This window comes from Sorex fumeus, unplaced genomic scaffold, assembly GCF_029834395.1.
Source record: "Sorex fumeus unplaced genomic scaffold, SorFum_2.1 ptg000013l, whole genome shotgun sequence".
NCBI lineage: Eukaryota > Metazoa > Chordata > Mammalia > Eulipotyphla > Soricidae > Sorex > Sorex fumeus.
This window is the reverse complement of record NW_026606070.1, coordinates 815,194-838,948: the sequence shown is the minus strand read 5'-3', so window position 1 is coordinate 838,948 and position 23,755 is coordinate 815,194. Positions and strand designations below refer to the sequence as shown.

Here is a 23,755-nt window from a genome sequence, read left to right as displayed (position 1 = left end):
CCAGGTACACTGGGACAGAGAAGGTGGCTGAGGGTCCCAGGCAGGAGGGCTACATGAGTGGAGGTGTCCAAGTGACAGATGGCCTGAGTGACTCTCAGGTCATCGCCAGCACCAGTTCAGGGTGGCAGGCAAGTAAATTTTTTTTTTAAGATTTTCTTCTTTTTTTCCCTTTTTTCTTTTCTTTTTTTTTTTAAACACCATGAGGTAACAGTTGTAGACTTACAAATTTTTGTGAACGCTACAAGTGGATTTCTTGAGTGCTGATGATGCCAAGAGAACTGAGGCAGAACTTCACCAGATCTGATGCCCAAAGTCAGCCACACAGCCGAGCGCCCCGAGATAGCACGGGAACTTACACACAAATCTCCTACACCTGCTCTTTCTTTGCTCGAGCGGGCCCAGTAACGTCTCCATTGGAGACTTTGTTGTTACTGTGTCTGGCATATCGAATACTCTCGGTAGCTTGCCGGGCTCTCCGAGAGGGGCGGAGGAATCGAACTCGGGTCGGCCATGTTGGCCACTTGTAAGGCGAACGCCCTACCCGCTGTGCTATCGCTCCAGCTCTTTCTTTAGCCTTTAGAAAACACAAACTCCCGCTCTGAGCCCCACATGCCTCTCCCTTAAATACAGGGTACCACTGCGGACAGACGGCTGGGGAAACTGGGAATCCAAGAGGACCTGGGTTATCTAGAAGGGATGTTTAAAACTGGAAGAGGATTTGACCCAGCAATACCTCTCCTGAGAATATACCCCGGAGAGGCTAAAAAGTATAGTCAAAGTGACATCTGCACTTGTTTGTTCATTGCAGCACTCTTTACAATAGCCAGAACCTGGAAGAAACCTGAATGCCCAAGAACAGATGACTGGTTAAAGAAACTTTGGTACATCTACACAGTGGAGTACTATGCAGCTCTTAGAAAAGATGAAGTCATGAAATTTACGTACAAGTGGTACTACATGGAAAGTATCGTGTTAAGTAAAATGACTCAGAAAGAAAGGGATAGACACAGAAAGATTGCATTCATCTGGGGGACATAAAGTAACAAAATAGGAGACTAACACCCAAGAATGGCCGAGATTAGTATCAGGAATTTTACTCCATGGCTTGGAGGCCAACCACACATGCTAGAGGAAAAGGGAGCTCAGATAGAGAAGGGAGCACCAAATAAAGGGTGCTGGGAAGATCTGCCCAGGATGGGCGATGCCTACTGAAAGTAGTCTATGGACTGAACATGATTGCCACCCAATGTCTCTTCTGCAGACCACAGCACCCAAAAGGAGAGACAGAACAAAAGGGAGTGCCCTGCCACAGAGGCAGGGTGGGATGGCGGGGATGGGGGGTGGGAGGGATACTGGGATCTGTGGTGGTGGGAAATGGGCACTGGTGGAGGGATGGGTATTTGATCATTGTATGACCGAAACCCAAGCACAAAAATGTGTAAGTCTACAACTGTACCTCATGGTGTTTCACTAATAAAAAATAAATAAATAAAACCGGAAGAGGGAAGGCTATGATAGGCAAAATGAAACAACTGCAGTGAAAACACAAGAGGTAACTACAATCAGCACCCCAGGAGCCTGGTGGGTCTTTAAGAAGATCACTCCCAACTCAGAAACAACACAAAGAAGAACAGGAACAGCTCATGGGTGAAGAGAAGCACAAAACATTGTTGACCCAGTCTGCGAGCCACCTAAAAGTCCATACACGCGCACACACACACACACACACACACACACACACACACACACAACTTCACCAGTGCGCATATTCCACCACCAATGTCCCCAGCTTCACCCCGGGCTGTCCCCTTCAGCCTGACTCTATGGCAGACACTTTTCTACTTTTTAAAAAAAATCTCATTTTACCTTTCAGGCACTGTGGTTTGCAATGGTGTTCTTAAATTTCCTTTTTCTTTTTTTTTGCTTTTTTGTTTGTTTGATTTCTTTTTGGGTCACACCCGGCAATGCACAGGAGTTACTTGTGGCTCTGCACTCAGGAATTACTCCTGACAGCGCTTGGGGGATGATATGGGATGCTGGGAATCGAACCCGGGTTGGCCGCGTGCAAGGCAAACGCCCTACCCCTGTGCTATTGCTCTAGCTCCTTAAGTGGTTTTGTTTCACATATTGTTTGAATGAATGTTAAGGAGAAGGATGGAATTTAATACATGGGCTGACTATCTGTGTTTCAGACAAGGCCAGTACCATCGCCCAGGCGTAAAGGGCCAGAAGGAAGGAGGGCTAGGGCCACCATGTGTTCTATCGTTCGGTCCATTTTCTGTCTTTATGCATTTCCCAAGAAATTCAAGAACCGGGTGAAAACTCGGCACTTATGAAAACGTGTTTTTTTTTTTTTTTAAGTTTTGGGGCTACACGCGGCGATGCGTTGACTCCTGGCTCTGCGCTCAGAAATCACTCCTGAGGGTGCTTGGGGACCGTATGGAATGCTGGGGACCCAACCCTGGTCAGCCCCGCGTATGGCAAAGACCCCCTTGCTGTACTATCGCTCCAGCTCCCAAAATCAGATTTTTAAAGAAAAGTCTCAGGAGTGATAAAATATAACCCGCGGGATTCCTGGGCACTACAAACCTCGGAGCGAAAAGGGGGGAAAGCGACATGGTGAGGCAGTGCTGAAAAATTTCAGCCCTAAAAGCAGGAGCGCCACTTTGCAACTCTCCTGGGAAACCCCGGGAGGAGGGACCACACAGCACTGCTGACCACTGGGGCCGTGTCAAAAACTGCTCACAGATTTCCCGATACTTGGGGATGTCACCCCTTTGTGCAAGAAACCGTAAGATGAAAAGCGACCAAGCGCTCACAGCAAAAATAAATTAGCTATTTCTTGTCTATTACTTCCAGCGACAAAGAACATGCCCTCGAGGAATAAATGCCAATTAGTACTAAAAACATGCAGGATACTGTCACGCGTTTTCTTTCGGTAAAAATGTTTTCATCGTAGCACTCTTTTAAAGGATAGAACTGGCAGCTCTTGGCTTTTGTGGTTGCGTTCAGGCACCAAGAGATGGCATCTCCGGGCTGCTGAAAGGCCTGCTTTTCGGTCCTAGCAACACACAATCCCCCCACGGATTTTGTGCACGCATTATTTATTGATGTCCCCGTATTCTAACAATCAGAAGTTCCACGGGTTGATCAAAGATTCCTGAACACGCACCAGCTGAGCTTCCTCACCGTCAGCAACCAGGCCGAAAGAGAAATGCCAACCGATTCTTCTGGACTTCGCTAGAATCAAAGTAAGGACAGGGACGAGCTACCCGTCGCACGGCGACTCAGGCGACTCAGGCGCCAGGTTCCTTCCACTCCCTCTCCATCCCGCCAGACAGTTCCTTTAGAAACTGCCAGGAGGCGGCCACAACGGACCCGGGAACGTTGGGGTGGGGGGGGGGGGGGCGCGTCTCTCTGGCCCATCAAGTCAAAGGCACCTCGTTACAGCAAGGAAAACTCTTCCTCTTAGCAAGGTCAGGTGGCCTGAACGCGTCCCCAAAGTACAGAGGCCGATCCCCGCGTCCACGCTCAGTCCCCGCCTATGGGCAGGGACAGTCCCGGCCCCCGGCGCGCGCGCGCGCTGCCCGTGGGGGGGGCAAAGGCCAGCAGGAGCCAGCGCGGGGCGCGGCTGGGGAGGCGCAACGAGCGCGCACGGCCCACGGGGACCCCGTTTCCCGCGCGCACGGCCCGCGAGACCCCCCCTACCGCGCGCACGGCCCGCGGGAACCCCGTTTTCCGCGCGCACGCCAGCTGGAACCCCGTTTCTCTGCGCGCTCGACCCGCGGGGACCCCGTTTCCCGGCGCGCAACGCCAGCGGGGACCCCGTTTCCCAGCGCGCACGTCACCGGGAACCCCGCTCCCGGCGCGCTCGGCCAGTGGGGACCGTTTCCCGCGCGCACGCCCGACGGGGACCCCCGTTTCCCGCGCGCACCCCAACGGGGACCCCCGTTTCCCCCGCGCTCGTTCAGCGGGGACCCCCCCCCCTTTCCCGCGCGCACAGTCACCAGGGATCCCGTTTCCCGCGCGCTCGCCGGGCGGCGGGGACCCCCGTTTCCCCGCGCGCACAACCAGCAGGGATCCCCGTTTCCCGCGCGCGCGGCCCGCGCGCCCCTCCCGTACTCACGCGCACGGCCAGCGCGCCCGCGCCCATCCCGCAGGAACGCCCCGTCGAACCGCTGCGGGCCGGGCCGGGGCATCAGAACCGCGGCGGGGGGTGGAGGGGGGGGCTGCAATCCCGCCGCGCGCACCCGCTTCCCCTCGGACCCGCCCCCCGACGTTTGGGGGAAGCGCGAGGGCCCGGCCGCACCCCACCCCCTGCCGTCCCCACGTGGCCGCGGCGACTGAAACCCGAGCCCGAGCCGCTAGTACTGGCCCGCCCGGCCCTCACGTCACCGCCCTGACCGCCCGGGCCCGGCCTCCTCCCGCTGAGGCTTCATTCCTCCGACCCACCGGCTGCAACGCTGGGAAAAACGCCAGCCCGCTCGGTCGGGGGTGGCTGTCCCTAATATGTGCCTGCTGTCTCTCAGAACATGCACACATGAAACGTCCAGGTTTCAAATCGACGGGCGCTTGAACAATTTTCAAGCAGTTGAACTGATACCGAACACACCCTTTTTCCAATAAGTCAGAAAGAGACTAGCCTATTTTGATGTTTATGCCAGTTTTTCCTTTGTCAGATGGTTGATTAACTGGCACACTTAAGAGAATGCTAGAACCTAGTACAAGATTTCACTTGCACCCAAGACTGAATATTATATAATAAAGGTCTCTTTTAAGGGGAAATATAGGAAGGAAAGAAACGGGGGAAATCAATGGGATGATCTTTTGAAAAAAAAATTTTTGAATGACCTCCCTCAAATCTGATAGCATCTTAAAATCTACAGTCAACCAAAACTACTCACAGCAAAGCCAAGAGAGAAACCCCTACTAAGCAAGCCACAGGACTTCAGGACTTTTTATTTTTATTTTTCCTTTTTTTTGGCGGGGGGTGGGGGGCGTCATACCCGGCAATGTACAGGGGTTGCTCCTGGCTCTGCACTCAGGAATTACTCCTGGTGGTGCTCGGGGGACTATACGCGATGCTGGGAATCGAACCTGGGTTGGCCGCAGGCAAGGCAACCGCCTTCCCCGCTGTGCTGTGGCTCCCGGTACTTGCATTTCTGTGCGCACACGCGGACTGTTGCAGAGACCAGTTCCACAAGGCCGAGTAGCACCATCTCACCAGGAATGAAGTGGAAGGAGGAGGAGTAATCTCTTCTCCATGAAATACAACAAAAAGTCATATCCCTTTGTTTCCATGCACCTGTTAGAAAAACTAGGATGATTATGAAAGAAAAAGGTCATAAAAGAACCCTTTTCTAGCATGATAAAAAAAATTATCTTCTGTTTCTGGTTATGTAAGAAATGTCCTTCCATGATGAAAAGCAAAAGATTGTCTACCCAAAGGCCCCTCATCCCCAGCTATAAATCATATCCATTACCAGCACACCACCAGGCCCAGGCACCACGCTACACAATTTATAGACAAAAATAAGAAAAATAGGGTCTAGAGAGATAGCACAGTGAGTAGATCCCTCCCTTACCTTCCTTGTAACCAACCAGTGTTCTACCCCCCCCCCAAGGGTTTCCTGAGCCCCACCAGGAGTGATCCATGAGTGCAGAGCCAGAAGTTCTCCTGAGCATCACTGAATGTGGCCCCAAATGAAAAAAAAAAAAAAAGGGAAAAAGTGCACCTTCTCCCAGAGATAATCCAGTGAGGAGAAGGAGGAAAAGCATGAACAAATATTTTGGTTCGAAGATGCTTAAAAAGCAGATAGAAAATAAATGAAAGAGTAGAATGAAGATAAATGAAAGGACTTCAAGAATCATTTGACATACTAACTTTCTTTTCTCTTTGCCAAACACAGCAACAACAAGTCTTACAATGGAGACGTTACTGGGCCCTCTTGAGCAAATCGATGAACAATGGGAAGACAGAGCTACAGTGCTATGCTTTTTAAAAAACATGAACTTGAATCTCTGATCCTTCTGTTTCAGTTATCACTTGACCTGTATCACAAGCCTTCTGCCATATTGTTGATAATATTATTGCTCTCTTTAATATATTTTACACTTTAATGTATATTATAAAGTAAAGGCCCTCCCGTTGATCGTCGATTTGCTCAAGCAGGCCCAATAACGTCTCCATTGGAGACTTTGTTGTTACTGTGTCTGGCATATCGAATACGTCACGGGGAGCTTACCAGGCTCTGCCGTGTGGGCGAGATACTCTCGGTAGCTTGCTGGGCTCTCCGAGAGGGGCAGAGGAATCGAACTCGGGGTGGCCATGTTGGCCGCTTGTAAGGCGAACGCCCTACCACTGTGCTATCACTCCAGCCCAATATATTTACGTAGTATATGTATATAGTAAAAATGTGTATTACATTTTTATGTATAAAATTTAGTCATTATTTATTCTGACTATTTTGAGTCATATCCAGTGAAGCTCATGAGTTACTCCTGGCTCTGCACTCAGGAATTGCTCCTGGCGGTGTTCAGGGGACTGTCTGGGATGCCGAGTATTGAACCCAGTAGGCTGCAAGCAAGGCAAATGCTACTCTCATTCCAGCCATCATCCATTTTTAGGCGTTTACATGGATTCTGAATTTGGGTGCATGTAAGTTCTGTTTGCTTGTCTTTATTTGCTTGGAGATCACACCCAGCTATGCTCAGGGATCCCTCCTAGTGGTGCCAGGAATCGAGTCCAGGCCAGCCAAGAACAAGTGTCTTAGCCACTGCACTGTTCCTTGGGTCCCAGACACGATTGTTAAATAATGCTTTCTCAAGGCTGAAGCGATAGCACAGCGGTTAGGGCATTTGCTTTGCACGAGGCCGACCTGGGTTCGATTTCCAGCATTCCATATGGTCCCCCAAGCACTGCCATGAGTGCTTTCTGAGTGCAGGGCCAAGAGTTACCCCTGGGCATCACTGGGTGTAACCCAAAAAGAAAAAAAAACATAAAAAAAAAAACATAATGCTTTTGTCTTCAGAAAACTGATTTTTTGTTTATTTTATTTATTTATTTATTTATTTCCTGCCCCTGCCCCTGCGCCTGGCTGTTCCTCACCGGGGTCCCTTGGAGGGGAGCGGGTTGAGCTTTCCTCCCCACCCTGACCAGGGCTCCGCCAGCCAAAGACCTCCAGGACCAGCCACCACCATGCTGAGACCACTCTCCGCACACATGAAGGTACTGGCAGAGGGACAAAGCCACGCGGGTTCCGGGGCCGAGATCTCCAAGCCTACTCCGATTGGAGTCGAGCATCCTCCACCCAGATCCTCCAAATTCCAGTAGGCGGGGGTCACACCCACCACCTGGCCCCCTGGCGCCGTGTAATCCCATCAACGGCCAAGACTCAGAGACTATAAAATCCAGCTCCCGGAACCGCGTGGCCGTGTTTGTGGCCGCGCGACATCTCATCATCTTTTTATGACATCTTATTATCTCATTCCTACTTTGGACAAACTTGCAGGCTATTGAATGTAGCCTGCCCACACGGCAGAGTCTGGCAAACTCCCCGTGGCATACCCAATATGCCAAATACCAGTAACAATGATGGGTCTCATTCTCCTAAAGAGCCTTGAATATAATCTCAGGGCTAGGATGAAAGAGACGTTACTGGGGCCTGCACGAGGCAATCGACGAATATTTATTTATTTATTGAATCACTGTGGGAAAAGTTACAAAGCTTTCAGATTTAAGTCTCGGTCATGCAAATATCAAACACATTTCCCTTTACCAATACTTATTTTTCACCACGAAGAACCCCAATAACCCCCCCACCCCTCCCAATGCCTGTGAGGCAGATGAATTCTAGTTAACACTCTAACTACTTTGATTAGATTCATTGTTTCGACAAAACATGCACCATTATTATTTAGAGTTTACACCGCCAAATCAGACATGCTGAAAAGGCATTCTGAAATGATTTGTTTTCTACAGCTGGTCACAAGAATAAAATGATGTCACGCGGCCACAATAGTGGCCACTTATTTTTGGATTTCTGATATTTTACTTATTAAGCCTGGAAGTATTTCTGTTGAGAGTCAGATAATTATGAGATTGGTTTCTGTGCTCTGGAGCCATGGCCATGCCGGAGAGCTGCTCGTGGGGGACAACTCATGACCTTGGTAGGGCGTGAAGGATGAGCCGGGAATGCCCCCCCCTTCCCATGAGGTTTCAGTCGCCCCATCATGACCAGCTCATACCTGGCTTTCCATAAAGCTTCGAAGCCAACCTGTTTATTTTCAATGAAGATTTTTGAAAGGGAAACTTCTGGATGCCAGTGAAAATGAACAAGTACTAAGTAAGGTCTTTGACCACAACTGGCTTTAGCAGTTTGTTTTCTACAATTCACATTGTCCAAATTTAAATATTTTGTAAAGATTTCCAAATTTAATCTGATATTTAATTACCAGTAAAATTAAAATACAAGTAATACTCATTAATCATCTGTATTTGTTATTTTGTATTTGATATCTTTGATAAATTTTCTTTGTCCGTTTATCAATGGGAGTCTTGGCAGTTTAAAGTCTTTTGTGAGATTATTGGGATGACTAAAAGATACAATCTATTAAAAGTACTTAATGCAGGAACGGGAAAAAGAAAAAGAAAAAATTTCGAAACCCTCATGTAGATTGACTATATTGAAATTTATTTTTAGGTATAGATAAAATAAGGTTCTAAGTTGATTTGAATTTTAGCTACTATACAGTTCCTGTGGCTTAAACACTATGTAATATTTTTTTCTGGTAAATATAACTCTTCTTAGTGTAGCAAGCGTGAATATCCAGCTATAGGCCCACTTCCCAATGTGATTTGAAGTAGATGACCACATGTTCATATGTCCACTCAACTGTAGAATGTGACTAGTAGATGTGCAACTTCCTGGTCACATGTTTAATAGAAAATTCTTTCAATCCATGAATGTGAAACATTTTTCTATTTCCTGGTTTTGTTTAATAATGACAAATACATGTCTTCAATATTTTCTTTCACACCCTTTGTTGATTCCTGAGCACTTGATGTTTTGGGACCCCCAATATACATAATTTATTTTAAATGCCTTCCCATTTGTTGTTTCCTTATGTAGAAATGACAGATTTTTGGGCGTTGATTTTGTTTATTACTTTATTGTTTTATTGTTTCTAAGAGGTTTTTTTTTGCTGTATTTAAGGTCTTCTATGTATATTAACGTGACATCTGCAGATAGTTATAATTTAATTTCTTCTTTTCCAGTTTGAATTCCTTTGATTTTTGTCCTTGATTGTGTGCTGTGGCTAGGATTTTTGATACATTAATTAATAGTGGTCACAGCAGATGTACTTGCCTTTTGCCAGGTATTAAAGAGGTGACTTACAGTTTTTTTGATCATTAAATATGATGCCACTGTGGGTTTGTTGTATATGACCTTTACTATCTTGAGGTAAGTTCTACTTTCTTGAGTTTTCAGTCACAAACAGGTGTTGAATGTTGTGTTTCTCTTCAACTGCTGGTATGACTTTTATTGTTTTTTCCATTAATATGTTAATCACATTGATGATTTGTGATATAACATATCAATATACCTTTGCATCCATGAAATAAATCTCACTGAATTATGGTGTATGGTTTGTAAGATGCTTTTCATTATTTTACATTTATATTAATCAGGGGACATGATCTATCATTTTCTTCTATTAGTAATATGTTTGTGTACTATGCTAAATTGACCTAATAGATGCTCTTATGAAGATTCCTGTTTATCTGATTCTGAAAGAGTCTGAGGAGTATAGGTGATTGTTCTTGTTTGAAGTTTTGGTATAACTCATTAGTGAACCAAGAACTTCAACATTTTAAAGATTTAAGATTTTTTTTAATTTTTAAGACTTAAGAGGGTGTCTTGGGTATAGAAAAATGATGGAGAGTCGCTGGCACAGAAAGATGGAGCAAAGCTGAGACACAGAGAAGTGACAACCAGAAACTCCCCGTGCCCAGCGATCCTCTTAATAGAAAAAGAATCCCCAGCAATTAATTTTCTCTCCTGCCCGCTAATCAAAAAATCTGCCACAGCTTGTGGCCACCCCTCCCCCTTAACAAAAAAAAAAAAGGAGCAAAGTCTGCAAAGGAAACAAATTCCCTGAAGTCCAAACGTTTCTTGGTAACGCTCATGCACAAAACGAACCCCCAGCGCTGGGGGTCCGGCGTCGGGGCGCATCTGCCGGCTGCAGCAGCTGCTCTGCGGGCGGCTTGGGGGAAGGGACCAGCCGTGCGCTGTGCCCGCCTGAGTCTGCCCAGGTAGAGAGAAAAGAGCAGAACCAGGCGGAAAGGGATGGGGCCAGGGCGGAAATCAAACCCCAGGGGCTGCGGGAAAGGGAGCGACGCGATTTCTCCCGGGGGGACCTCAGCGCGCACCGTGCCACCCGCCGGGGGCCAGAGGAACCGGGAAACCCGGGTGGCCACCACCGTGCCACCCGCTCTGGCTGGGATCCTGAACTCTTCTCTGATGGGCAGCGACCCACCTGCCGGGCGCCAGCTCCTTCCTCACTCCCTCCCAGCATCGGGGGTTGGGGGCCGACTGAAGCCGGGGTCCCCGCGCGCACCCCGCCCCAATGCGCGCTGCAGCCCGGGCTGCCCAAACTGGCGGGGAACCGAGGCACCGAGGCATCTGTCTCCCTCTGCGTCCAGCCTCGGGACGTCTAGGTGGGCAAAGGCTTCGCGGGCTGCCGGGGTGGGGGGCGAGGGAGTGTGGGTGCCTTGGGGCGCAGCGGTCCGAGCGCACCGCCTCCGCCCTGCAGAACAAACGCTCCTGTGCGTCCTTTGTTGCTACAGGGCCGCAACAGTGTGGCCTTTGCAAACCCGCGACGCCACCCCGCGCTACTTTGTGTTTACTTTGTGTTTACTTTGGGTGTCGGAAGGTCAGACCGTAGGTTCAAGTGTCCGAGAAACTTGACCTGAAATTTTCCCATTTCCCAAAGCTCCGGGCAAGCCGGAACAAACAGGCCGCGCCCTGGGCGTCAGGTGCTGCGGGACGCAGGTGCAGCGGTGCCGATCGCCGTCCCCACCCACCCCGACCCCGGGAGGCCGGCACGGAGAGGAGCGACCCCTGGCATCAACGGGCGAGACCCCTGACAAGAGCAAATCCTGTGCAAGCCAGGAGGACCCGCCCGGGACGTGGACGCTGGAGCCAGGCCTGCTGCAGTTTGCAAACACTAGCCACGTGCACGGCCCCCTCCCCGCGCGCGCGCGCGCCCTCCCGCCCCACCCCGCACCGCCGCGCCCCGGAACACCGCCCGCCGCGCGGGCAGGCACCGCCCCCGGGGGCTCGGCGGAACCAGCCGGCGCCCAAACAACGCCACCCCCGAGGCGCCCGACGCTGCGAGCTCTCCGAGGCCCCGCCCCGCCCCGCCCCAGGCCCCGCCCCCAGCAGAACGCGCTGCTTCCTCGGCCCCGCCCCTTCCCGGGGAGCCACGCCCCCTAGCCTGGCGCGCTCCCTCACACCAGCCCTACCCTCGTGGGAGGCCACGCCCCCACGCGAACCCCTTGCTTTCTGAGGCCCCGCCCCGCCCTAGGCCACGCCCTTCCTCAGGGAAGGCTGCCATTCTCGCAGCCGGCCCCGCCCCTCGCAGGAGGCCCCGCCCCCTGAAGGCGCAGCACGGCCCTCTGGTTGGCCCCGCTTGCAATTAGGCCCCGCCCCCAGATTGAGGCCCCGCCCCCCTCGGGTGAGGCCGCATACCCCCCCACCTAACGCCGCGCGGTAGCTCTCGCAGGCCCCGTCTCTCACGGGAGGCCAGCCTCCTAAGCGCTGCGAGGCCCCGGCTCAGGCCCCGCCTCCCGCGGGAGACCCCGACCCCTAAGGCTGTGCGGCCTCGGCTCAGGCCCCGCCCCACTCAGGCCCCGCCCCCAGAGCTCTCTTGCAGTTAGGCCCCGCCCTCAAGGCCACGCCCCGTAGCGCAGCGCGGCCCTCTCGCAGTCAGCCACGCCCCTCAAAGCCCCGCCCCTAGAGCACCGCGGCCCTCTCGCAGTTAGCCACGCCCCCAAGGCCGGCCCCGCCCCTAGAGCCGCGCGGTCCGCTAGCAGTTAGGCCCCGCCCCTCTCAGGCCCCGCCCCCAGCGAGCGCGGCCCTCTCGCAGCTAGGCCCCGCCCCGCGTAGGCCCCGCCTCTCCCCGGCCCCGCCCCGGCGTTCCCGCGGGGGCGCGCGCGTGCTCCCTAATCCCCCGCCTTCCGGCTCCGGCGGCGCCGCTCGCCCCTCGCCCCCCGCCGCCCCCCGCCGCCGCCGCAGCCTCGCCCGCGCTCCCCGGAGGCCGCGCCCGCGGGAGGAAGGCGGCGCCGCGCCCGGGGCGCCCCGCGGGCTGCGCGATCTGCGGCGGGAGCCGGGGCGCCGGGGCGGGTCTCCTGCAGCGTCCGGAGCCCCCCGCGCCCGGCAGCGCCCTCCGGGAGCACGTGGACCGGCGCCGGGAGTGGGACCCCGGCCCCGGGAGCCTGCCCGCTGCCCGTGCCCGGTGCCGGGGCTGCGGGACCCGGCTTTCCGCCCCGCGCTCGCTGGCCCTGGGGCCCCGCCTCTTCCCCCCCCCCCCAGCCGGGCCTTGCCGGGCAGCCGCGCGCCCCCGCCCTTGCCGCCCCCTCTGCACGCCCCCCTGGCCGCTCCCACCCTTGCCGCCCCCTCTGCACGCCCCCCTGGCCTCCCCGGGGACAGCCAAGGAGCCGCCGCCGCACCTGCCCCCGCGCGATGCGCCCCGCGGCGCCGCAGGATCCCGCTGGACACTGCCCTGCTGACCCGCAGTCCCCGCGGGACTGGCTGCTCCCCGGAAGGCGGTAAAGTAAGTGGGGAGCGGGCGAGAGAAGGGGGCCGGGGGTCTCCAGGGCCAGAGCCGGGGAGCTGCGGGAGGGAGCGCCCACCCCGGGAGGATGCGCGTCTGGCCCGGGAGCATCCTCAGCAGCGCGCGCCCCCGTCTGTCCCCCCCGCCCAGTGTCCAGGTGGCCGTCTCCCCGCGCCCCGGCCCCCCTAAGATGCTCGGGAAACGCAAGCGCGTGGTGCTGACCATCAAGGACAAGCTGGACATCCTGGCGCGGCTGGAGGAGGGCGTGTCCTTCAAGCGGCTCTCGGCGCTCTACGGCATCGGCGAGTCCACGGTGCGGGACATCAAGAAGAACAAGGAGCGCATCGTCAGCTACGCCAGCAGCTCGCACCCCACGAGCGGCGTGTCCCGGCGCAAGTCCATGAAGTCGTCCACCTACGAGGAGCTGGACCGGGTCATGATCGAGTGGTTCAACCAGCAGAAGACGGACGGCGTGCCCGTGTCCGGCACCGTGTGCGCGCGGCAGGCGCGCTTCTTCTTCGACGCGCTGGGCATGGAAGGGGACTTCAACGCGTCCTCGGGCTGGCTGACGCGCTTCAAGCAGCGCCACGGCATCCCCAAGGCGGCGGGCAAGGGTGCCAAGCTGAAGGGCGACGAGGGCGCCGCGCGCGAGTTCTGCGGGGCCTTCCAGGAGTTCGTGGAGAGGGAGGACCTGCAGCCCGAGCAGATCTACGGGGCCGACCAGGCCGGGCTGTTCTGGAAGTGTCTGCCTTCCCGGACCCTGGGCCCGGGCGCCGAGCAGAGCGCGGCCGGCCACCGGGCCAGCCGGGAGAGGATCATCATCATGTGCTGTGCCAATGCCACGGGCCTGCACAAGCTCGACCTGTGCGTGGTGGGGAAGGCCAAGCGACCCCGGGCCTTCAAGGGCACCGACCTGGCCAGCCTTCCCGTCACGTACTTCAGCCAGAAGAGCGCGTGGATCGAGCACGCGGTGTTCAGGCAGTGGTTCGAGAAGCACTTCGTGCCCCAGGTGCAGAAGCACCTGCGCTCCAAGGGGCTTCCAGAGAAGGCCGTGCTGCTGCTGGATTTCCCCCCGGAGCATCCCGGCGAGGAGCCGTTGCGGTCCCAGGACGGCAGGATCACGGTGAAACACCTGCCGCCCAACGTCTCCAGTCTAATCCAACCCATGAGTCAGGGGATTCTCACCACGGTGAAGAGATACTACCGGACAGGCCTGCTCCAGAAATACGCGGGCGGAGGGGCTGACCCAAAACTGTTCTGGAAGAACTTGACGGTATTGGATGCAGTTCATGAAGTCGCCAGGGCCTGGAGCCTGGTCAGATCGAGCACTGTCACCAGAGCGTGGAAGAAACTGTTCCCCGGCAGCGGAGAGAACTCGGGCATGAGTGTGGACGCAGGAGCCATCCTCGCCGCAAATTTGGCAACGGTTTTGCAGAATACAGAAGACTGTGATCATGTTGACATTGAGAACATTGATCAGTGGTTCGATGCGCGCAGTAGTGCCTCCAGCTGTCCGGTGCTCGCTGGCAGTGAAGGTGCGGGTGGCCAGGGCCCTCGGCCTGAGCAAAGGGTTTCCAGTCAGGCGAAGAAAACAGAGCTGCTGAATCGGCAGAAGCATATCAGTCATAAAGTCGCGCTGGAATGGACGGACAATCTCCTGAACTACCTGGAGCAGCAAGATGACATGCTCCTGTCTGATAAACTGGTCTTGCGGAGGCTCCGAACTATAATAAGGAGAAAACAGAAGATCCAGATGAACTGACGTCATGGATTCTCTTCAGGGTTTCGAGGACTGCATCTTTGGCTTTTATCTAGCGGTGGAATTTTAACTATCTTGTTTGAATGCTGTGTATTCCGAGACCAAATACATTTTATAAGTGCTACTAGGGTTAGATCCCGTTTGGGGTTACTGACGTCACTGCTGTCGAATGTTGATTTGGGTAATTTAGCGTTGACATGTAACTGACCTATCTGCTGTTTTTTTAATCTGTATTTTACTAAATAGATCATAAGGTACCTGAAGGCAGGGATCCTAATTAGGGCTGCTTTGTGCCTGAATTTTATTGTGTCTTATAGGAGATCATGTGCACTATAGGCAATCAATAAATCTTGGCTAAAATTCTTTTTTTTTTTATTGCCCTCCTATAAACTTCAGCTCCTAAACTGAAATAACTTAAGGGTAAGTTACCGTTTCTCTTTGAGTTTCCCCCCTGCTGAAAATTCTAGGATCAACTGAAATTCTAACTGAAGAGAAAGTGGGAACTGAGCTTTTAATAAAATTCTATACCCGTAGTATTTTGGTGAGCAATTCAGATTGACCAAATCTGAGTTCAGTGACATGAAGGAAGAAATTAAGGTTAAAATGTCCCAAGGGAAAGGACTTGTTCTTTAATATGTCTTAACAGTATGTAACAATGTCTTCATAGTTGTGTGATAGAATGCCGTCTGTGTTCTAGAGAAAAGAATTTTAATTCTCAAAACTTCATCTTTAGAAGATTGAAGGGTTAACTTTTATTATTTGATCCTTTCTGAGGGTAGGTATAATTTTTCTTTTAAAGGCTGTGCGAGTAATATTTCAAACCTATAAAGTATGTTATTCCTGTACTACATTATTCTGTGAGAAGAGAACGGAGAGTAGAAGCATCGACATACTCTGTGGACCCATTTTAAGAAATGCAACTGTCGGGGCTGGAGCGATAGCACAGCAGGTAGGGCATTTGCCTTGCACACGGCCGACCCAGGTTCGATTCCCAGCATCCCATATGGTTCCCTGAGCACCGCCAGGAGTAACTCCTGAGTGCAGAGCCAGGAGTAACCCCTGTGCATTGCCAGGTGTGACCCAAAAAGCAAAAAAAAAAAAAAAAATGCAACTGTCCTGGAATGCGACGGGAAACTGCACTGTGGAGGAGCGTTGGTTGCTGCCTGCCCTTGGGTAACCTACTGGCTCATAGATCAACTAGGAAACATTTGTGAGAAATAGTGTATGGTGGGTTTTTTTTTTTTAACGTGGGTTTAGGGTAGCACTTGGCCTCGGCCTGATTGAGTGGTGAGTGGTCGCTGCTATTATTGACATGCTGAAATAGTGAGTTTGGGAAGCAGACTCCACAGATCCAGTGTGTGACTCAGCCCTGGTATTCCAGCGTTGGGCAATCCTGTAGAGAAGCGATTCTTCCGGCTCTGCACCCCCCCTCCCCCTTGGTCCAGAGGTGGTCTGTGGGGTGGGAGCTGAAACCACCACTAGTGGGAAGTGAGAGAAAGCAGATAAAAATAATGACCTTCGGCAGAAGTACAGTTCTAATTTGTTTCAGTAAAAATTGACAGGTTAATCATTTAGCACCATTTAGAAATCACTTGCTAACTTACCATCAGTAGTGAGGTACAGTGAGATGTGGTCATATTGAAGTTTGAATTATAAAAGTGAGCGATAATGAGATTATAATTATTTTTTAGTACTGCGATTTACAATTCTGTTAATTATTCTTCTCATGTACATGTCATTCTCACAGCACAAGCATCCCAAGAGAGTCCTCTTCTCTCCACCACTGTCCCAAAGTAGACAAAATCTTCCGTGTGGGTGACTTTGTTTCTTTATGTCCCACACATGAGAGATTTTAAAAGATAAATGGAGGTGGTGACACATCTGTAGATGGGTAAAGGAAGCTGAAGTGACATTCCACACACAACCCAAAATATCTTTCTAAGCATATAAGCTTAGGATAGTATGAAAAATTTACTAATACATTTTAAAATTTATGTGAAATAGATAATTCCTACAAATACACAAGAAGAATTTTTGAAGGTTAAAGAAAAATCTGAACGGACCTATAAATGTATAAAAGCGTGTTTTTTCCTGAAAAGGGAATTATTGACTGTAGGGTAGAAAATTAATTACAGAGAATGCTTTAGCATCTGCATTAATTAATAAGCAAAAAGTTGAAATAAAAGTCTCTAACAGTAAAAAATAAAACTCAAATAGACACATAACATTCCATACAAATAAAACAATTCATTATCAGCTGTTGGTACCCTGCCAGTGAAGCGTATTGAGGTTGACATTGTTTACCAAAGAGATTCTATACTACTAATAGTGGGTCTATTCATAGAAGTAATAAAATACCTTTAAAGGCGAAACAGTACTAAGCTGGACATTTGCAATACCTAATCATATTAAAAATACTAAATCAGTAGAAAATAAGAACAAAAGTACCTTTCACAAAAGAACTTGACTATTAGGGCCTAGGAACTAGTACAGTGCGTAAGGTGCTTGCTTTGCCGGAGAGAGACCCAAGTTCAAGCACCAAATAGTGTCTCTGAGCCCTGCAGGACATGAACCCCAAGCACAGTCTTGAGCACCCTCAGATGTCACCCCACCCCCCCAACTGAAAAAAAATGGAGTAATTAGATTAGGCTCAGTGCTCTATGGGGCACTTGAGGTTCTCAAATCCTAGTAGTGTTTCGTGAGTCTCACTAGAACTCACTTTTTGTCTTTTGAACTCTACTTTGGATTTGTGAAACATCTTTTCAGACTACCTCTTTCCAATCCACTTTTGGAGAATATATACATTTGTTGTATATTAGGAAGATGTGTTTATACAATGTAAGATTCTGAAACTTGGTAATGACTTAAATTTGAATGAATGCATTTTTTTTCAGACCTTCCCCCCCCCAACAAAAGAATGTCTAAAGTTTCCCGAAGTCATGAGATTGAAATGATTTCATTTCGTTTTATTATGCTAGCTAGTATGAACTGCATTTCCATATTTCAATTTAGTACAGAAATCACTTCCCTTTCCAGATGTTACTTATGTTTTGCAGCTTTAGGGATCAAATGCAGAACCTCATACTTTGGAAGGTGTCCTATGATAAATTTTCACTAGGTCTTTTGAGGTGATGGGGTATGTTTTGATTAAGCAGTGCCTCTTAGATGTACATATTGATGTGTAGACATTGATGTATAGGTATAGCTGTAGATATTAATGTGTAGATAAGATGTATATAGCGTAGATGCAGAAATATATACATAGGTCTGTAGATATTGATGCATGCATCTATATATATTCATGCATATTAATGTGTATATAGGTGTCTGGTTGTCGATATATAAATAGATGTAAATATAGGTATATATGTATAGATGTATTAGATAAAGACACACAGATATGAACGTATATAGAGATAAGGATGTATAGCTGTAGATATATACATAGAAACAGATGTGTGTATAGATGTCGCACCGCACTGTAGCACTGTCCTCCCGTTGTTCATCGATTTGCTTGAGCGGGCACCAGTAGCACCTCCATTGTGAGACTTGTTACTGTTTTTGGCATATCAAATATGCCAGGGGGAGCTTGCCAGGCTCTGCCCTGCGGGCAGGATACTCTCGGTAGCTTGCCGGGCTCTCCAAGAGGGACAGAGGAATTGAACCCAGGTTGGCCACGTGCAAGGCAAATGTCCTGCTCGCTGTGCTATTGCTCCAGCCCGGGTATAGATGTACTATAGATTATGTAGATACAGGTGTATGCATGGATACAGAAACGTTGATTGACCTGTCTCGGCAGAGCTGTGTGTAATTACAGAAGCAGAGATGGAGATGCAGATGTGTAGATATCCTAGTTTAAGTTTTTTGGGAGTAATATGCTCTCAGTATCATTGAAGGGACAAAATCCTTGACTCCTCTCTGAACCTAAGTTTGTGAATGGGTGGCAAGTTCCGTGGACACACTCTAGGTGTTCATTAAGGCCATCTGTTAAGGCTGCCAGTCGAGAGCTCCTGATGACTGGACCAGCCCTCTGTGACTGTGAAGACCTCCAAGGGGCCCGGAGCCCTGAGATCTAGGTAATGTGTCTGTGGCCGTGGGTGTACAGCACAGAGTTCCTGTGGCCTTAGGAGCCCAGCATGTGGCCCTTCAGTAAAAAGGGGAGCTGGGGCTGTGGGCTTGGGTGCTCTGGGAGCAGAGGCAGGAACCCCAGCGGCATTGAGCCCGGGTCTCTCTGGGCGGGTCTGTCCAGCAATTTCTCAGTTCCTACTGCTTCCCTCAGAGTAAGTGTGAGTGTCCCTTTGACTCTCAACTTTCCAGCTTAGAGCAGTCTTCAGACTGTGCGACCTGGGAAAAAGGGAGTTGATCTGCTTCAGATCACACAACTGCCAGTCAAACAAGGGAGTAGACGCCTCTCAGCTCCCAGGCCCTATAGCTAGGGCTAGGGAGGGGCTCCCTCTGGACAAGGAGCCCTGAAGGGCCAGCTTGAAGACTCAGCTCCACTTCCTGCTGGAGATCAGTACTTGGTCTGTGACCTTAACTCAGAAGCACATTCCTTAAGGAAATCCCTTGCCAGAGGACTGAAGGGTTCCCAGAACAGGGCCAGAGTGATAGTACAGTGGGTAGGTGCTTGCCTTACGTGCAGTCAACATGGTTTTGATTTGTGGCATCCCATGAGGTTCCCGGAGCCCCCCCCCCCCCACACACACACACACTGATTCCCGAGCACAGAGCCAGGGGTAAGCCTTGATACCTTTGGGTGTGGCCCCACCCAATAAAGGACTGCCCATGCAGAGGCCCTGTGTCCACTATGTCCCAGGCACAGTGCCATTTGCTGTGTGACCCTCAGTGTGAGTCCATCCAGGTTGCTTCACCAGTCTTAGAGGGAGTCCCTCAAGGCAACTGGCAGGCACGCGTGTGTATGTGTGTGTGTGTGTGTGTGTGTGTGTGTGTGTGTGTGTGTGTGTGTTGTTACTGGGGAGCCTTAAACACCCAGGGCAGGTCATCCACCACTGAGTCATGGGGACCTGATCCTAAAAGTTACCTTAAAGATCATTAATGAGACACGCAGGGACCAGAGAGGTAGCGCAGCAGAAGAGACACCTGCCTTGCATGCTGCCAACCCTGGTTCCACCCCCCAGCACTAGGTCTGTCCCCTAAACTCCACCAGGAATGAGCTCAGAGACAGAGCGCAGTCCCTGTGGTGCTGGGCCGCAGGGCTCCTTTTGTGGGGGACTCTAGAACATCTTTGACTCAAACTTGGGGGTCCACGTGGTGCCAGGGAGAGAACTTGGGGGTTTGGGACACATACCCTGCCCCTCGGAGATGTCTCCCAGCACTCTTGCTGCATTTGGTCATTTGAGCTTCTTCATCTTAAAAGTTATGTATCTACTACGTATATTCTTATATATAATATATTCTAAATACAGTATAAAATAATAAATACAAGTTATTCTATAACTATATATAATTCCATTCAGAGTTTTTATAGTAGAGGTCAGTGATTTCCAAGCTTTTTATTTCTGTGGTCTGGCATTTGAAAATCACTGGTCTAGGTGATAGAATCCAAACAGAACCTGTATAGTTTTTTAAAAACTTAGAGAATACAGACTTTTTTCTGTACTGTAAAAATATTCAGTACTACAGGGCCCAAGAGATAGTTCAGTGGGACAGGTGCTTGCCTTACCTGTGACTGACCTGGGTTCAATTCCTGACACCACATATGGTCACCTAAACCCTGGCAGAAATGATCTCTGAACACAGAGCGAGGATTAAACGCTGAGCACTGTTGGGTGTGGCCCCAAACCAAATATATATAACATCATATTAATCCAGTGTTGTACTTATATATAATATGTACATTTATATATAATAAAATATATTAGATCTTTGTACATATATTATGTATATTTGTCTATAGTCATATATAATAGGACATTAGACTCATAAATTTATTTGTCATGGTTTTGTATAATAAAACATGTCTAATTCAAAACTAATTTCTTGAATTAGTAAAGTTACTGTATTTAACTGATTCTAGAGATGCATATTTTATTGAAGGTAGGATGCATCATGTAGTAGAAGAGTATAGTTATAATTAGCTGACAGCACTTTTGTCTTAATGGCACATAGTGATGTCTCCTAGAATCTGAAATACGATAAAAATTTTTGTAGGCATCTTACCTTTCTTTTAAAAGCAAATTGATAACAAATGTATACACAAGAGTTTTTCATTCAATTATAAACAAGAAAGAAATCTTCATATAAGATAACAAGGGAGAACCCAAAGAGATATTAGTCAGACACAAGAGATATTAGTCAGACACAAGCACCAGAGATTTCAGTTATAAGTGGAATCCAAAATAAGAAACTAATTAGGTAAAAGGTAAAGGTAAAGGCCCTCCCGTTGATCGTCGATTTGCTCGAGCGGGCCCAGTAACGTCTCCATTGGAGACTTTGTTGTTACTGTGTCTGGCATATCGAATACTCTCGGTAGCTTCACAGTGGTAGGGTGTTCGCCTTACAAGCGGCCAACATGGCCGACCCGAGTTCGATTCCTCCGCCCCTCTCGGAGAGCCCGGCAAGCTACCGAGAGTATTGGATATGCCAGACACAGTAACAACAAAGTCTCCAATGGAGACGTTACTGGGCCCGCTCGAGCAAATCGACGATCAACGGGAGGGCCTTTACTTTACTTTAAGAAACTAATTAAACTATAATAAATAACAGGATCAGAAAATGGATTGATGGTTACTGGAGGATTTGACGATGGGGGAATATAAAATGGGATCAGGGGATCAAGAGGTATAAACTTACAAGATAAACAAGTCAAGGATATTTTAATATACAGCAGGGAACCTATAACCAACACTATGCTATTATAGATTGAAAATTGATGATAAAAGATGGCAAAGAGATTTATAGTGAAGACCAGCTCTATTACATGTATACACATCAAATCACATTATACACAATGAGCTTGTCCACCAGAGACAAAAAACGTGTCAAAAATATTTCAATACTTTGTTACTTAGTAACTTTATATTTGTGAAAGCTTAGTCGTGCCGTATGCATAAATTTGGAAAACGTAGGTATCGAGACAGTCTAGCTTTAAAATCCTCCGCAATGCTATTCCTTGCACACAAATAATGCTTCAACTTATGAATTCAGGAGAGAAGAGGTAAAGCAAGACTGTCATGGTAGTTTAGTATTTTGTATATTCCGTAGATTTTAAAAGACACGCTGGTTTAGTTCATTGAAATCTGTAAAACCCATGGTAGTGCTCACACTGTGGCCACACCGTGGTGTTCTGGCCGCACTGCAAGCGATTTGTGTGTGGTTCCTTCTGCGAAGAAGTTTATAGATGTGTAAGAGCAGCTTGTGTCCTTTGTTTCCATTGTTAAGCCCGGGACTCTGGGTTCCCAAGCGACGACATGGAGAGACAGACAGAGACACGAGCTCAGTAATGCCAAAGCAGTAGGAGTTTCATTCCGTGATACTGGGGTCAACGATCTCACCCACAGAGTGGTCTCTGGATAGTGACCCCGACTTCAGGCAGCAGGCAGTTTATAGAGGGTTTGATGACGTAAGCAGTACATGCCTTATTGTTTCAGAAAGGAATTTTACTTAGCTGCCAAATAAAGGTGTTTTGGCAACTGTCTAGAGTAACAGTGGTCAGGTAATAGTTAAACAATAGTTTCCACTAGCAGTGCATGGTTACATAGGCTACTCATTCTTTTAGGGTCAATAAGAGGCAATTTCTGGAGCATTGTGAGAATTGATTGAGCCCTCTTTCTGGACCCAGCAACTTCCCAGTTGGGTTCAGGTTGGCCAGTGACACATTGTTTCATTGCTGGGAAACCCAGACTCTCAGTTCCAGAGAGAACCGAGGCCTGCCTGATTTTTCTCATTTCTGTCGCCTGCCACAGCATCAGTTTCGCCCTTCCAGCATATTCCATCATATCGCACGCCATGAGCAGTTTTTTTTTGTTTATGTGTTTGTGGTGTATTTCCTGCTTCGTCTTAATCTAAGGTCCCGTTCCTGTTCTAAGACCCTGCCCAGAATTCCACATCACATTTTAATACAGACTCAGGCCTTGTAAGTTTCCTTCTAATGGGCAGCTTCTCGGAATTTGCTTGCTTTTGATGATCTTGACCGTTTTTATTTGTTTGGGGACCACACCAGTGATCTTCAGGGTTACTCTTGGCTCTGTGCTCAGGGATCATGCCTGGTAGATTTGGGGACCTTCTGGGGTGCCAGGGATTGAACCCAGTTTGACCAAGTGCAAGGCAACCACTCTCCCCCTTCTATTATCTCTCCAGCTCCAGAACTTGACAGTTCTGAGGACTACTATATTTTGTAGAAATTCAGGTGTTTTGTGGAAAGCCCCTATACCAAAAATACATTTTTAGGGGGAATTCTTTGTGCATGATTTGTGTACTCTAACACAAAGCAGATTGTAAATGCACTGAGTTTAAGATGCATTATGAGAAGTAAAAGTATGAAAGAAAGCTATTCTATTTTACTTTTTTATTTCTTCTTTTGCTTGTTTGGGGGCCATGCTGGTGGTGCTGAGGACCAACCCATGGCTCTGTGTTCAGGGATCACTCCTCATCACACAGTATTCTGAGAATTGCACCTGGGACTGGTGCATGTAAGGTAATTGCTTTAACTTCTGCACTGTCTCTCCAGCTTCCTTAATTTTATTTTTTATTGAAATGTCATTATATTATAACCTATAAGTTTCAGGTGTGCATTGTTGAAAACCAGCATTGCATTCCCTTTGTCCCGGTCTGTACATCTGTATCCCTCCTGAACACTTTTCTTTTCTTTTCTGGTAATAACTAATGCATCCTTTAGTCCAAAATTTAATTACTCTATTTACCTCATCTCTGCTTTCTCTACCTATGTTTTTTTTTCTCTACTACCTATGAGTCGATGGCACCTATGAGTAGATGGTACTCCTTACCATTGCTAGTGAGCTATGAGATTAGTTAGTTGTCTAGTTAGAAACATTATTAGAGGGGCTGGAGCGATAGCACAGCAGGGAGGGCGTTTGCCTTGCACGCGGCTGACCTGGGTTCCATTCCCAGCATCCTATAAGGTCCCCTGAGCACTGCCAGGGGTAATTCCTGAGTGCAAAGCCAGGAGTGACCCCTGTG

General features: G+C 49.4%; 2 protein-coding genes across 2 annotated transcripts in view; one reads left to right on the top strand and one right to left on the bottom strand.

The window, feature by feature from the left end:
- The window catches only part of LOC130020537 (protein FAM13A-like), a 152,491-nt gene extending 148,232 nt beyond the window's left edge, over nt 1-4,259 (bottom strand). The window contains exon 1 of the mRNA XM_056111134.1: nt 4,127-4,259. Coding sequence (XP_055967109.1) covers nt 4,127-4,153 — 27 coding nt within the window. The 5' untranslated portion in view covers nt 4,154-4,259. The remainder of the gene's footprint in view (nt 1-4,126) is intronic.
- Nucleotides 4,260-13,011: 8,752 nt separating this feature from the next.
- Nucleotides 13,012-14,953, top strand: TIGD2 (tigger transposable element derived 2). The gene has a single exon (XM_056111236.1). It carries the CDS (start codon nt 13,028-13,030, stop codon nt 14,597-14,599), a length of 1,572 nt encoding a protein of 523 aa, XP_055967211.1. The 5' UTR covers nt 13,012-13,027; the 3' UTR covers nt 14,600-14,953.
- Nucleotides 14,954-23,755: the final 8,802 nt, after the last annotated feature.

Bases quoted from the DNA above. Each gene is read 5' to 3' on its own strand.
- TIGD2 (XM_056111236.1), top strand. From the start codon at position 13,028: ATGCTCGGGAAACGCAAGCGCGTGGTGCTGACCATCAAGGACAAGCTG.